We start from the raw sequence: 15,401 nt of genomic DNA, 5'->3' as shown, positions 1-15,401 counted from the left end.
TTGCACTGATTCTGCTTTTACAGGGCAATATCCACAAATGAACTTGAGTGCAGCTAGGCCTCGCATAACACGATATTCAGTTAACACTATTTGAAAAATGATACCACTTTTCACTTTACACGATGCAAATTTCCAGTTAATGCAATCTTTTTTTTTTATGCGATAGTTGAAAAAGATTTGAATTGCGTGTTAAGCTTGCCGCGAGTCGTACTGTCAATAAACAAACATTTGCCTGCTGCCCGCCTCAGTGTGTTCCATCAACCATCGGAAGAAGATGTGTTTGTCTCCTGCTAATAAAGTCAATGCAGACTTGCATTTAAAAATACTAATTTTTAAATGAGCCAGTGAAAATGTTACCGTGAAGGAGATAACGGTAAAAGAATTAGATGAAATCTTTCGTATCACACAGAACCTCATACAAAAGGTTTGATGTTCTCTGCGATATTTATTTCGCCAGGGCCCAGAGAAGATTGTAGTCGGCTATCGGAAATTGATTGATGAAAAGAGAAAGTCAACACTGTTCAAATATTTCCGCAACAGTAATTTCATTGTGTATTTTATGTCAGAAGTTCCCAAAGTTTCTCGGTTCACAGCGCCTTTAATGTCTCAGTAATTTGTTCAAGGCGCACCCAGACCAAAAGAAATACCTAAACAGTTTCATTTAGTAGTTAGGTCCAAACAACTTAATAAGAAATGCTGAAACTGTGAACTACCTAGAGCTAGTAGTTCGCGCGGTGTCTGACAGATGTCGAGTATTGCTGTGTTTCCCTCGAAAATTTAAAATATTCCGTGGCGCACACAGTTTAAGAACCGCTGTTTTATGTAATAAACATTTAATTCCATAATTATTTTCATTATCTTTTACATTATATACAGTTAAAAAGTTATTTAAAATTCTTTATGGACATTCCAGATGGTCAAGGACCAATTATAATTTTTCCTATTGGTTATGATATTCGATTAACGCGTTTCCGTTTTGCGCGATGCACTCACGGGACGAATTAATCGCGTTAATCGAGGACCGCCTGTACTTGTTTTCACACTACTAGATACTAGTTCAAGGAGGCAATGGTGGGGATAACAACTAAGCATATTTTGACACTGTGGCTAGTGTGTCAAAATCATTTATAGTTCCTTGAATTATACTTATTTGGTTTCCATTGGTTTAGTCAATTTTTAAATTATTTTAATTATTTATTCATTTTTTATTTTGCTGTTATCAAACCACAAACCTGATTGATTCTAAAGTCATATTTTACAGTACACTGCATTTTGAGTTAATAAAGTTTTATTGTACTTTATTAGCTGTCATTTCTAAAAATAACACAATGCTTCATCACAATAATATAACTAAATGAAATATGAACTAAATATAGTGAATAATGTGCTAAGAGTAGTGGTGACAGGCATTTATTTAAATTCATTTCATAACAAAACATTTAAAGTATGAGCAAAATAAAATAAACTATATAAATATAAAATATATACAAATTATATACATACATATATATACTACAGTTCTAATAATCACAAACTTGCAATCTGAAGGAATTGCTTGTACTTTTCTGGAATGCCCTTATCATGAACATGAAAAGCCATTGATGAACTGGCTTCAGTCACGAGGAATAATGATGGACATTTAAAATATTTTACATCTATCAAACTGCTACCGGCAAGACTCTCTAATTATGGTATCAATATCATACAAAATATCCCTTCTTTGTGGTAGATTTAAAAATTCTGTGAAGTACCTGAAATGATTAATTTTATTCTTTGTTTGTACAGTCAAAAGATATTTCAATGCTGAAGAACATAAAGAAATGCAATTTGCTTCCTTGCCATATAAATAAACAGTTTTCACAGTATTAATTGTAAGTCGACATTTTATATAATCTATTATTTTTTTCTGTAATTCAAATAATAAGAACCTATTACAAGCAGTTGATAACTCAACTAAGTATTCGATCTCCATCTTATCTAACAATGGACAAGCAATTAAGCTGCATCCGTAGAAATGATGAAAAATAACTTCCAATACTTCTTTGGAGATGCTGGGCATTGGAAGATGCCTTAAAGAAGCTTCAATAAAAGATCCTTGCAGCATAGCACAAAAGAATTCTGAACATTCACAAACAATAGAGCGGGAGGTACCTACTTCACTTTTATCATCTAATACAAACCAAACATCTGGAGTTTTACAGAAAGTCATATACTTGCAGGTTGTTCCTGTACTCAAGATTCCAACCTTTGTTTTATAAATATTCATATTTAATTCTTTGGGATTAGTAATTTCTTGTGAAGCGGAAAACAAAGTTTTGCATAAGGTTATTAGACTCTGGATCAACAATGGAGATGTCCTATATGCACTTTCTAAATGACTTATAAACAGCTGTAATCCAGATAATTTTATTAGCAATTTTGATAACATTAGTTTTTGCCTAGAGAAAGAGAAAAAATAATGTCATTAAATCTATTTCTTTAAAATCTTACAAATGTTAAATGATAATACAAATTTAAAGCAAAAAAAAATCTAAATAAGCAAGATACTATAACAGGTACTTGTAAAGAAGTTTACAGTTATTTATTACTATTGCTTTCAGTGCATCAACTATATCAGTCAGTGTGCCAGTTCATAAGGTTCTAGATGTGATTTGTTAGTATGCATTATGAATTAATTTGAATTAATTCTACACCTAAACTAATAAAATTCTTAATTTATAAATTATGAATTTTATTATAATGCACAACCTGTTATCAATGTCATGTATATAATACTAATAAATAAAAAGTACATAAGAAAATTCAATTATGCAGTTCCCTCCTCATGCAGGCAACAACCAGTTAACCTTTGAATTTCTACAAATTGTCGGCTACCTGTAATCAACAACTCGCTGGCTAAAAGAAAACTACCTACAATGTAATCTCTTCCTCTATAATTTGAATTTATAGTTGCTAGTTTTGGAATTCTTTATAATAGTGAAATTTCCACCTTCACTCATTTTACTAACCTCTCTCACAGCCTTATAAACCTCAATCAAGTCCCCTCTAAGGTGCCTGGTTGCCAGGCTCCGTAGTCTACATAATCTAAGTCTTTCCTTGTACAGTTGCTCTTTTGCTGATCTCACAGTGCAAGCTGCCTGTCTTTGGATCCTTTTAAGAAGCTCAATGCCTTTTAGCAGATGACGTTGCCATACTTGGACACAGTGTTCCAAATGTGGTCTTACAATTGCTTTATACAGTGGGATTATGACCTCCCTATCTCCACAGGATATTGTTCAACAAATCATCGATAGGAGACACCATGGGCTTTCCTGGTCACCTGTTTATGTTGCTCAGAAAACTTTATCTCTCCGTACCGTAAATCCCAGATCCCTTTCCTGATCTGTTTTTAATTCGATCCCCACCAAGTGTACAAGTTATTTTGGGGTTGATATTTCCCAAGTGTAAGGCCTTATATTTTGCAGCATTTAAACATAGCTGCCATATTTTGCCATTCTTCAGCCTGTTTCAAGCCATCCAGCACTGCTTGGAACTGATCATTAATAACTCTCCCACCCTTCACATTGTCTGCAAATTTTGACTTCATGCTCTTTATCCCTTTATTAATGTCATTTATAAAAATCAGAAACGACAGTGGTCCAAGGACTGATCCCTGGGGGACCCTGCTTCTAAGGTTACAACAAACTGAAGAATATCCAATAATCATAATCCTCTGCTTTCTGCCCTGCAATCCATTTTGGAAACTTTCTAGTAATTTAAAAACATTCCAGCTCATACAGTAACAATTCAAAAGGGCTTGAATCAAATGCCTTGCTAAAATTCAAATAAGCCAAAAGTCAAAATTGTTCTCTACATCTAGCTCATGACCAACTGAATATTTTTTACATCAAATTATTTTTTGTAAGTAGCTTATAGACCTAGTAAGGATCATTAGTTTATTCTGAATGGAGACAGCGAGATTTGAAAGTTAATTAATACTTAAGTGTCCATAGATTACCGTTTGTAACTTCCCGCCTTTGTCTTTGTCATACGATCGAACCTAGGTAGCGTTAGTATAGTATAGGTTATATATTTTCAGTGATCAGTAAAATCTATTAAACGTCTTGAACTTCGCTGGCATTTAAATTGTACTTTTAACTAAATACATATACCGACTTAGATTACAAACATAACATAATTAATTAATACATAACTGACACGGAAGTTATATAAAGGGAACTCGGAGATAATTAATACTTGACACTAAAAAATATATATCCCGTATAACTGTGTTGGGAGATAATTTAGGGTTATAAACTGAAATTGAAATTTTATTTAAATTAAGAGAAACATGACTCAGACCAGAGCAGCAAAACAAAAGGCTCAAGCTAATGGAAGTGCTGTGGGTCAGAGGAGAACTGAGGGGGGCAGTTGCCTTCTAAAATGCACAGCTTGCATGATGTTTGTGGAGCATTCAGGTACGGTACATGATATTGCCATGGGGGATGTCTTTGTGTGTGCGTGCGATGCAAGGAGTGTATCGAAATCAGGCAACAACTCAGCGTTCTTATGGGCCTATATGAGAGCTTGAAGGACAGGGTGGATGCCCTCGAAGGAACTAAATTGAGGGGCCCATCAAGCTCTCAGCTGCCCACATCAACGCCAGAGCTTGCACTTGGTCGTCACGCAACACAGTGGCAACCCCCAAGGCAGAATGTGCTGGTCCCAAAGGAACTAGTAGTTGTTGTTGACTCTATTGTCAGGGAAACGGGGAACATGCTTTGTAAAAAGGATAGGTGGAACAGGACCAGAGTATGTCTGCCAGGGGCAAAGGTTGATGACGTAGAGTGGATATCATCTTTTAAGGGCACAAAAGGTGATATAGTTGTACATGTTGGCACAAATGATATCAAGAGTAGGAGACAGGCAGAATTGCTTAACAAGTACAGGTCACTGTTGAAAAAAAGCCGTGAAATAGGGTTGAATTTGAAAGTGTCTACAATTCTGCCCAGACATGATAGGAGGGAGTATATGATGAGAGCCTTGTCAATCAGTTTGGCCCTAGAAAGATTGTGCAAGGCTCAAGGGGTAGAATTTTTTTTCAGCCTGGACTGTACTTGTTAACAGGAGAGATTGCTTCTACAGGGATGGGATACACTTAAATAGAAAGGGTGCAAGAATATTTGCTGATGCTATCGAGGCAGTGTTAGGTGGGTCGGAAAACTGCTAGCTTGGGGGGAGACAAAGACGAATAGATTAACAGTAGCCACTGGCAGAGGTGAAAGAGATTCTTGCACTGCTTCTTTTGGAATGAGCAGAAGCCTGAAAAACAAGATGCAGGATATTTCAGAGACTGTCGGGAGTCATTGCGGTACAAGTAAACACATGGGTTGTGTTAGGGTAGCTAAGAATAGAAATAGGTGCATGTATACTTGCATGTACACCAATGCTAGGAGTTTAGTAAATAAAATTGATGAATTTGAGGTATTGCTCAAAACATCAAAGGCAGATATTGTTGGGATATCAGAGACGTGGTGTCACACAGATATAAGGGCACAGATACAAGGGGAGTACAACGTCTACAGAAAGAATAGACTGGATAGGAAGGGAGGAGGGGTTATGCTATTAGTTAAGAAATACATAAAATCCAAGGAAGTGAAGCCAGTGGACATCGCTGGACAATGCAGTGTTGAGTCAGTTTGGTGTGACATAAGCATTGGGAGATCAAAATTGTGAGAATAGGAGTGTGCTATAGGCCTAATGACTCTGATGAGTATAATAAGATACTGTACAGGGAAATAGAGTGGGCCAGTAACTCAGAGAGTCTTATAATGGGGGGGGGGAGATTTTAATTTCCCAGATATTGACTGGAATTTGGGGGCTGGTCTCTCACACACTAGCAAGGCTTTTGTGGATTTATTGGATGATTGTTTTCTACATCAGCATGTTCAGGAGGCAACTAGAGGGAAGAATACTCTTGATTTGATTATCAGCAGTGATTCTTCATGCATTAAGAGTCTGCAGATAAATGAACCACTAGGTGGCAGTGAGCACAGTGTGCTGAAGTGGGATTTACTCAAAGAGGTAACTACCATCAGGGGTAAAGGGAAGGGAAGGGTTTTTGCCTTCGTAAAGGCGACTACGATGGTCTGATACAGTATTTAAATTCTATACAGTGGGACCAACTGATGATCTTACCAACAGCAAATGCAAAATGGGAAGCATTCAAAGAACTTATCTTGGAAGCTACTAGGCCATACATACCAACTAAGAAATATTGTTCAAGGTTTAGAGGCCTAAAGAGATGTCAGATGAACTGATGAGGCATATGGCAGAGAAAAAACATGCATGGGATACATACAAATTAACACATGACACAGAAGCCTATGATAGATACAAGTTGATCTGTAACCAAGTAACAAAGGAGGTTAGGCAGGCGAAGGCAGATTACGAGAAATCTTTGGCAAGGGATGCAAAGAAAAACAGCAAAGAGTTCTTTACTTATGTAAACTCTAGAAGGAAGGGGATGAATCAGATTGGTCCACTTGATATCGATGGCTGAACTGTTGATGATCCTGCTCAGGTAGCTAACAACCTAAATGAATATTTTTCATCGACATTCACACATGAGGAGTTATTTAGCGAGGGGAAAGCCAGAGGTGTATTCAACTCTAGCAGTAAGCTAGAGAATCTTGTAATAACTGAGAGTACAGTGGAGGAGAAATTGTTGAAGATAAACACAAGAAATGCACCCGGAGTGGATGGGATCTATCCAGTTATATTAAAGGAGGCAGCAAAGGAAGTAAGCAAACCGTTAGCCATAATTATGAGAGCGTCCTTGGACTCAGGGGAGGTACCCACAGACTGGAGATGTGCAAATGTAACCTCAATTCAGAAAGGAGGATCAAAGGCTGACACAAGTAATTATAGACCTGTGAGTTTAACTTCTGTTCCAGGAAAATTAATGGAGGCACTAGTTAAAGAAGCACTGTAGGATCATTTATACAAGACTTCAGCTATAGCTCAGACACAGCATGGTTTTGTTAAGGGGAAGTCTTGCCTGACCAATTTGATTTGATACTATATGCAGTCACAAAGGAACTGGAGGCAGGGAATAACTTGGATATTGTATACTTGGATCTTAGAAAGGCTTTTGATACTGTTGCACATGGAAGACTGCTGCACAAATTGGAGCAGTGTGGCATTGGAGGCAAATTGCTGCTGTGGATAAAGGGGTGGCTGAGGGGGAGAAGACAGAGAGTGGTAATTAATGGATACTGCTCGTCGTGGACTAATGTTATTAGTGGAGTCCCTCAGGTTTCGGTGTTGGGTCCATTATTGTTTTCTGTATTCATAAATGATATTGATGAGGGTATATCAAGCTTAATGTCGAAGTTTGCAGATGATACAAAGGTAGGCAGGGTTGTCAAGGACAGGACACTACTGACACTATGCTGCTGCAACAGGATCTGGAAAGGTTGAGCAGATGGGCTGAGAGGTGGCAAATGAAGTTTTACATTGAAAAATGTAAAGTACTATACATGGGAAACAGGAACCCCAGAGCAACGTATCAACTCTGTGGTACTACACTGACAGTGGTAGAGAATGAAAGGGACCTGTGGGTGGTTGTGCAGGCAAATATCCAGTTCTCTGAGCAGTGCAGATGGGCTGCAAGAGTAGCTCATGGTGTATTGTCAATGATACATAGGAATATTTCTAGCAGGGATAAGGAGGTGATTATTCCCTTGTATAAGGCAATGGTCAGGCCACACCTAGAGTACTGTATACAGGTCTCGAGGCGTCATTTGAAGTAGGATGTAGAGCTGCTGGAACGAGTACAGAGAAGGGCAACAAGATTAGTGAATGGAACAAAGGGGTGCTCTTATGAGAAAGGCTTAAGTTTTGCAAATTACAGTGTCTGGAGACTAGGCACCAGTGAGGTGATCTGATAGAGGTGTATAAAGCCTTGAATGGTTTAAGCATGCTCAATGCTGATGGGATTCTTCCTCTAGCTCAGAAAAATCACCTGAAAGGGCATAAATTCAAATTGAGGAAAGACAGATGTAGGATAGACGTGCGGAAATTTGCCTTTAGCCAGCGGGTGGTTGGTTGGTGGAACAGACTGCCATCCCTTGTCGTGGAAGTTGATAGCCTAAATAAGTTTAAAGCTCAGCTGGACAGATATTTTGAACGAACAGAGGGGTGAAGTGGAAGTGGTTTTTTTTTTGGCTGATGGTGCATAAGCTTGCTTTCTTGCATCAAATGCCTCTACTAATGCTAATGCTAACTGTGTCAAAATAGCTTATTAGGTGAGTTAAACAGGACAAAACCATGTTGTGTCTTTCAAACAACATGGTTTTGTCTGAAAAACACAAAACTAAATGTGCCTGGATCACACTGCTAAAATCATTGACTCTAAGATTTTCCCTACCACTGAAGTCAAACAAACCAGTCTATACTTACAGACTTCACTCTTAGAAATGCCTTTATATATTGGCACTTCTCCAATCAACAGGAATGGAATTTCTTCCAAGTCTAAAGACGTCTACTAGTATTCCAAGTCTAAAGACGTCTAAATAGTATCTGTAATTTCAAAATCACCAATTTCAGCCTCTAATTAGCATAAAGGGTCTATCATCAGTAAACACTGATGCTAAGTATCTTTTCAATTCATCAGCAGCAACATCAACTGATTTAACTAAGACTTTCCCACACCCAATGCACAAGGGTATGAGCTGATTCATTTTGTTCTTTTTTGTAAATGCCTTGTCCCCACTGTTTTCACTTTTAGGTGGTTCTTTCGGCCACTGGGTCTTGGCTTCCAGAACCTTATCTGTTGTAGTATTAGCATTAGTAGAGGCATGTGAGGCAAGAAAGCAAGCTTACATAGCATCAGCCAAAAAAAAAAAAAAACCACATTCCCATTTCAACCATTCACTCCAAAAGTTTGTCTAGTTTTGCCTTCAGTTGTTGAACTCCACTACAACAGATGAAAGTTTGCACAATCAATCAATCACCCACTGGCTAAAGGTGAATTTCTACAATCTATCCTACTATTGTCTTCCTCAATTTGAATTTATATCCTCTCAGGTGAGTAACCTGAGAAAGACACAGAATCCCATTAGCATTGAGATTGCTCAAACCATTCAAGGCCTTATAAACCTCAATTAGATTATCTTGCAGGTGCCTAGTCTCCAGAACCTGCAATTTGCAGAACTTAAGCCTTTCTTGGTAACACCAACCCTTTGTTATACTCACCAATCTTGTTGCCCTTCTCTGTGCTCATTCCAGCAGCTCGACATCTTTTCTTAAACAAGGCCTACAGATCTGTATACAGTACTCAAGGTGGCCTGACCATTGCCTTATACAAGGGGACAATCACCCCCATATCCCTGATAGCAAAATTCCTGTATATCATTGACAAGATGCCATGAGCTACTCTTGCAGCCTGTTTGCACTGCTCAGAAAACTTCATATCTGCTGCATAATTATCCCCTGGTCCTTTTCATTTTTCACTACCTCAGTGTAGTGAAAAATGAAAAGTGTAGTGAAAAGTGCAGCACCAAGTTGATATTCAGTACTTTACAACTGTCAATGTTAAACTTCAGTTGCCACCTCTTAGCCAATCTGCTCAACTTTTCTAGATTCTGTTGCAGTAGCATACTGTCATTAGTGTCATTAACAACCCTGCCAACCTTCGTATCATCTGAAAATTTAGACATTAACTTTATATACCTTCATCAATATCACTGATAAACACCGATAACAATAATGGGCCCAATGCCGAACGCTTGGGACTCTTCTAATACCATTAGCATTAGCATTAGTAGAGGCATACGATGCAAGAAAGCAAGCTTATTCAGCATCAGCCAAAAAAAAAAAAAAAAAAAAAAAACCACACCACTCCCATTTCACCCCTCCGTTCGCTCGAAATACCTGTCCAGTTGAGCCTTAAATTTGTTTAGGCTATCAACTTCAACAAGTGATGGAAGTCGGTTCATGAAGCGCAGTGTCCATTGATAATCACTGTCTTCTTCCACTCAACCATCTTTTATCCATTGTAGCAACATACCCTTAATACCATACTGCTCCAATTTATACGTCTTCTGTGTGCCACAGTATCAAAAGCTTTCCTAAAATCCAAGTATGATATCAAACTTATTTTTTGCATCCAGTTCCTATGTGACTACATCAAAATATCCAATAAAATTTTTCAGACAAGACTTCCGTTTAACAAATCCATGCTGAGTCTAAACTTATGCTTCTACATTATAATAGCTATCACCCGTTCACCTACAAAAGGTCGATTATCTTCAATCAATTTCTAAATGCCTATAAATATTCAACGACGGAATCTGCTTTGGGCTCAGAAATACAAATATGAACTAGCAGATTCTTAAACAGGGGTTATCCCCTTGCCACAATAAACCGAATTAGGGTACAGGCTAAGGATAGGATATAAAATACTACACCAACCAACAATAGTAATATCGATAAATACTTTATTTCTGTCCCATATATTGAACAGTAGCACAAACAGCTTAATAGATTCTTTAAAGATACCGAATTAAAAATGTGGCGAGGCCAATACGGAAATTACACACTATACTGAACAATTGCTCGGTTCTTTCCGCGTTCGCTACACAAATTAATGACCTGGAATACAACATTTCTTGCGGTGATTGCGACTCGTCTTACCAAGGTTCGATGTGTTTTTCTCTGAATATTTGTGTAAATCAACATGAAGCCTCAGTTTGTGAAGCCTCGTTTAGTAGCATCAGAATTAGCCTTTCATGCCATTAACGAAAAACATACTTTTTTATTTAACGAGGCCAAAATACTTAATGTCCAACATAATTATACGCAACTATTAATTGTAGAAACCGTAGAAATTAAATTACATGAGAATTCTGTTAATGTTCATTGGCTATATTTGATTTCGAATGCGTGGACCTTTACACGCATGCGCGAAGACAAATAATCACTATTTTTAAGTTTCACGTTCAACCCTATTCGGTAGTTTTCATTCCTGTGATCTCGACATATGGTCGAAAAGCGTTGTCAGCTTCAGGAAGGAAAATCATTTTGAATATTTTTGTTAGATTCTTTTTAATATTTTTAATTGTGTTAAATTGATTTTTAATTGTGTTAAATTGGTTTTTAATTATTTTTTATTCTAATGTAAATTTTTCGATTTTTTCGTTTTAATTTCTGGAGAGTATCAAACAGAAGTGTTATACATACTATATTGAGGTAAACCCTTTTATTATTTTTCAAAAACATGTAAATTCCAGAAGGAAGGAGATGAATCAGATTGGTGCACTTGATATCGATGGTTCAACTGTTGATGAACCTGCTCAAGAAGCTAACAAACTAAATAAATATTTTCCATCTACATTCACACATGAGGAGTTAAACTCTGGCAGTAAGCAAGATAATCTTGTAATAACTGAGAGTAAAGTGGAAGAGAAAGTGGCGAAAAATAAACATAAGTCACCTGTGGTGGATGGAATCTATCCAGTTATATTAAAGGATGCAGCAAAGGAAGTAAGCAAACCCTTACAAATCATTATGAGAGCTTCCTTGGACTCAGGGGAGGTACCCATGGACTGGGGATGTGCAAATGTGACCCAATCCACAAAGCAGTATCAAAGGGAGACACAGGTAATTACAGACCTGTTAGTTTAACTTCTTTTCCAGGGAAAATTAATGGAGGCACTGGTTAAAGAAGCTTTGCAGGATCATCTAGACAAGACTTCAGTTGTAGCTCGGACACAGCATGGTTTGTTAAGGGGAAGTCTTGCCTTACTAATTTGATTGGATACCATGATGTAGTCACAAAGGAACTGGATGCAAACAATAATTTTGATATCATATATTTGTATTGTAGAAAGGCTTTTAATACTGTTGCACAAATCGAAGCAGTGAGGCATTGGAGGCAAATTGCTGCTATGGATAAAGGGAGGGTTGAGTGGGAGAAGACAGAGAGTGGTAATCAATGGGCACTGCTCTTCATGGACTGTTATTAGTGGAATCCACCAGGGTTCAGTGTCGGATACATTGTTGTTTTCTGTGTTTATTAATGTTATTGATGATGGTATATCAAGCTTAATGTCCATGTTTGCAGACGATACAAAGGTTGGCAGGGTTGTCAAGGACACTACTGACACTATGCTGCTGCAACAGGATCTGGAAAGGTTGAGCAGATGTCAATGTAAAGTAAAGTACATTTGTACAAATGTAAAGTACTTTACATTTGTCAATGTAAAGTACTGCATATGGGAAGCAGTAACCCCAGAGTAACGTATCAACTGTGTGGTACTACACTGACAGTAGTAGAGAGTGAAAAGGACCGGGGGGTAATTGTGCAGACAGATATGAAGTTTTCTGAGCAGTGCAGACGGTCTGCAAGGGTAGCTCATGGTGTCTTGTCAGTGATATACAGGAATTTTTCTAGCAGGCATAAGGAGGTGATTATCCCCTTGTATACGACAATAGTCAGGCCCCACCTTGAGTACTGTATACAGGTCTGGAGGCCTCATTTTAAGAAGGATGTAGAGCTGTTGGAATGAGTACAGAGAAGGCCAACAAGATTAATGAATGAAACAAGGTGTTGCTCTTACGAAGAAAGGCTTAAGTCTTGCACATTAAAGTGTCTGGAGACTAGGCACCTGCAAGGTAATCTGATTGTGGTGTATAAAGCCTTGAATGGTTTGAGCATGCTCAATGCTGATGGGATTCTTGTTCTTGCTCAGAATAATCACCTGAGAGGGCATAAATTCAAATTGAGGAAAGAGTAGGATCTTTCTGGCTTGTTTCCAGCGGCAGTTGTAGCCTATTTTCAGCAGGTACAGGTACAAAAATGCTCCTTCTCAAATTCAGAGGAAATGAATGGAGGAGTTTTTCATATGATAAGAAATTAAATGGTATATTATATTTTCAGAGCTACCAGTTAAAATATTTCTTAAATACACTTACCTAATAATAAAAGGAATAGCAAGAATAGTATGAATCTTCTGTTCAGATTGGCCAGTTAATAAAGTACGGGAGAGCTCGCCAATCCCAAAATCAGATTCGGCAACCTTGTTAAGAGTTCTTAGAAGTTTATTTTTTAAGATCCGAAGACAATAACATGTGTTGCATATCTTTGTATTATGTATTCTTTCAAACTTTTCTAAAACAAGTGGAACAAAACTCAAATTAATGAGATTCTCAAAACAGAGACGATTGCCAGCTAGTCGTAAGAGGATTCTGCTTGCCCTTTGAGAAGGAAACAGATGTTTACATAAGTACTCAACTAATGCTTGAAGGCAAGGGCCTGTAACTAACTTACAACTATACTGTTCATCCTGTGATATATGAGATAAAAAATACAGAATTTTATCTTCAAATGGATATTCTTTGCCTTTAGAACTTTTAAAGTCATCACTACTACAGCTGGAATTATGCCGCCGCTTTTTTGAAGCTCTAGTTGATGGATCAATTTCAATATTTGCACTGCAAGGTTCATTTACAGATTCCTTCTGTGTAGTTTCAACATCAGAACAGGAAACATCACTGAAGTGCCGAAAATGTAACTTATATTTGCTGAAACAATTATTTGAACTATAATTTACAAATGAGGAACTACTACCAACAGAAGAATGATGGGACAATGGCTCACTGGATTTCTCAACCAACATTTGCAATTCATTTGACTTACTCTCAATAATATTATTTTGTTCATCATCTTCACTGTTTGAATCAGCCTCACATACAGGAGAAAAACAAATGACACCACTCGAATACTCAAGAGAATCAAGTTCTGGTGATAATGGAGAAACATCAAAAAAGGAACATGGTGATGCTAGTGGTGACTGGCAAGGTGAACCCTCACCTTTTGAAGAAGATGTAGGTGATACAGAGCCATAATTGGATAGTGGTGGGGATAAAGAACCATAATTGGATACTGGAGATGACAGAGAACTATAGCTGGATACTGGAGATGACATTGAGCCATAATTAGATACTGGAGAGGACACTGAGCCATAATTAGACACAGGTGATGACAAGTTTGGATCCACCGTAAATTTATCGACACTGTCTATATTTATATTCAAATAGCTTTGATCAAAAGAGTTATATGATACATTATGAATTTCTTGGTAACTTGGGCTATAAATGCAAAACTGTTTTGATGTCCTACCACTATGTTCAATAACTGCACTGACTTCTTGTGGAATTTTACCTTTTCCCACTTCTCCATTGGCCGATTCGAATGCAATTTCTTGAATATCTTCATTAAGTTGTTTGTTTACTGAGCCTCTGACACGTTTTTCTTTGTTGGAAGAAATATCGGTCTTTGAGTTAGTTCCACTTTGAAAATGAAAAGTATCAAAATCCTCAGATTTTTCTGCACAAGATCCAGATCCTGTTATTTTTTCAGTTAGTGCACTATCTAATACATCTTGGTCACATTTTTTGTAAGCTTGGAGACCTTCACCACATTCCACACCATGAAGAGGATGACAGCTGCTACTTCTTTCTGTGCACTCATTTAAGTGAGTTACAAGGGTTGATATTAAGTTATTATTCAAGATATTTTTGAGACTTTCCTCATCATAGCGAAATTCAAATAGGCACATTATGATAAATTCATGGAGACAACAAAATGCAACATCCTTTAAAATACTTAGTAATATTTCCAATCCACCTGCATTTCGTATTTTGACTCTATTTACTACTTCTCGACAACATAATCCAAGGGCTTTAATCAAGGAGATATTAACTGAAAGAGGAAAAATGAAGGTTTCAACATTTCTGATAGTAAGCACACAATTATTAAATTTTTCATAGAATTATACCAAACCACAATTCTATTAAGAACCTTAATAATTATTAAATCTCATACCATCACAATTTATTATTTATTTATAATTATTATATTTATAATTAGACAAAACTGCAAAGAAACAATGTCCAAAAATGGCCTTGTAAAGTTAGAAATTTACATTTGTCTTGAATAGGAAAATAAAATTTTTCATTTGGTTTCCATTATTCTGAATTTTTGAATTTTCTATTTTTTATTATTAATTTTTTTATGGTGATCCCCAACACAAAAGTTTACTGGAACCTATATTACTCTTGTATTATATATATTGAAGAGACAGATGATACTTAACTGTTGAAAAATCCTTGCACATAAATTTTTGCAGAATATAATTTTCATTAAATATAAAGGCATTCAAATTAAAAGTGGACAATGCCTGTATTTGAGTAATTAAATGCTGCACTTTCACACCAGAAAGTGGTTATATATACAGAAGGAACCCATCAGCACCAGTATTAATCAAAAGAACTGGTGTGAATTTCATTAAAACCTCTCACAGAAGCATCTAAAGTGCATGATAATTTGGTAACTTCAATGCCATTGATATTTTCAG

General features: G+C 37.0%; 1 protein-coding gene across 1 annotated transcript in view; it reads right to left on the bottom strand.

The window, feature by feature from the left end:
• Window positions 1–1,666: 1,666 nt before the first annotated feature.
• LOC150085122 (uncharacterized) overlaps window positions 1,667–15,401 on the bottom strand; it is a 101,426-nt gene continuing 87,691 nt past the window's right edge. The window contains exons 6-7 of the mRNA XM_090373838.1: window positions 12,958–14,746; window positions 1,667–2,438 (exon numbers count right to left, since the gene is read on the bottom strand). Of these exons, the coding sequence (XP_090229964.1) occupies window positions 1,667–2,438; window positions 12,958–14,746 (2,561 nt within the window). The remainder of the gene's footprint in view (window positions 2,439–12,957; window positions 14,747–15,401) is intronic.

This window comes from Mastigoproctus giganteus, chromosome 5 (assembly GCF_048544385.1).
Source record: "Mastigoproctus giganteus isolate SK-2022 chromosome 5, ASM4854438v1, whole genome shotgun sequence".
Lineage (NCBI taxonomy): Eukaryota > Metazoa > Arthropoda > Arachnida > Uropygi > Thelyphonidae > Mastigoproctus > Mastigoproctus giganteus.
Note: the sequence above shows the minus strand (reverse complement) of the source record. Positions and strands in the feature narration are given on the sequence as shown.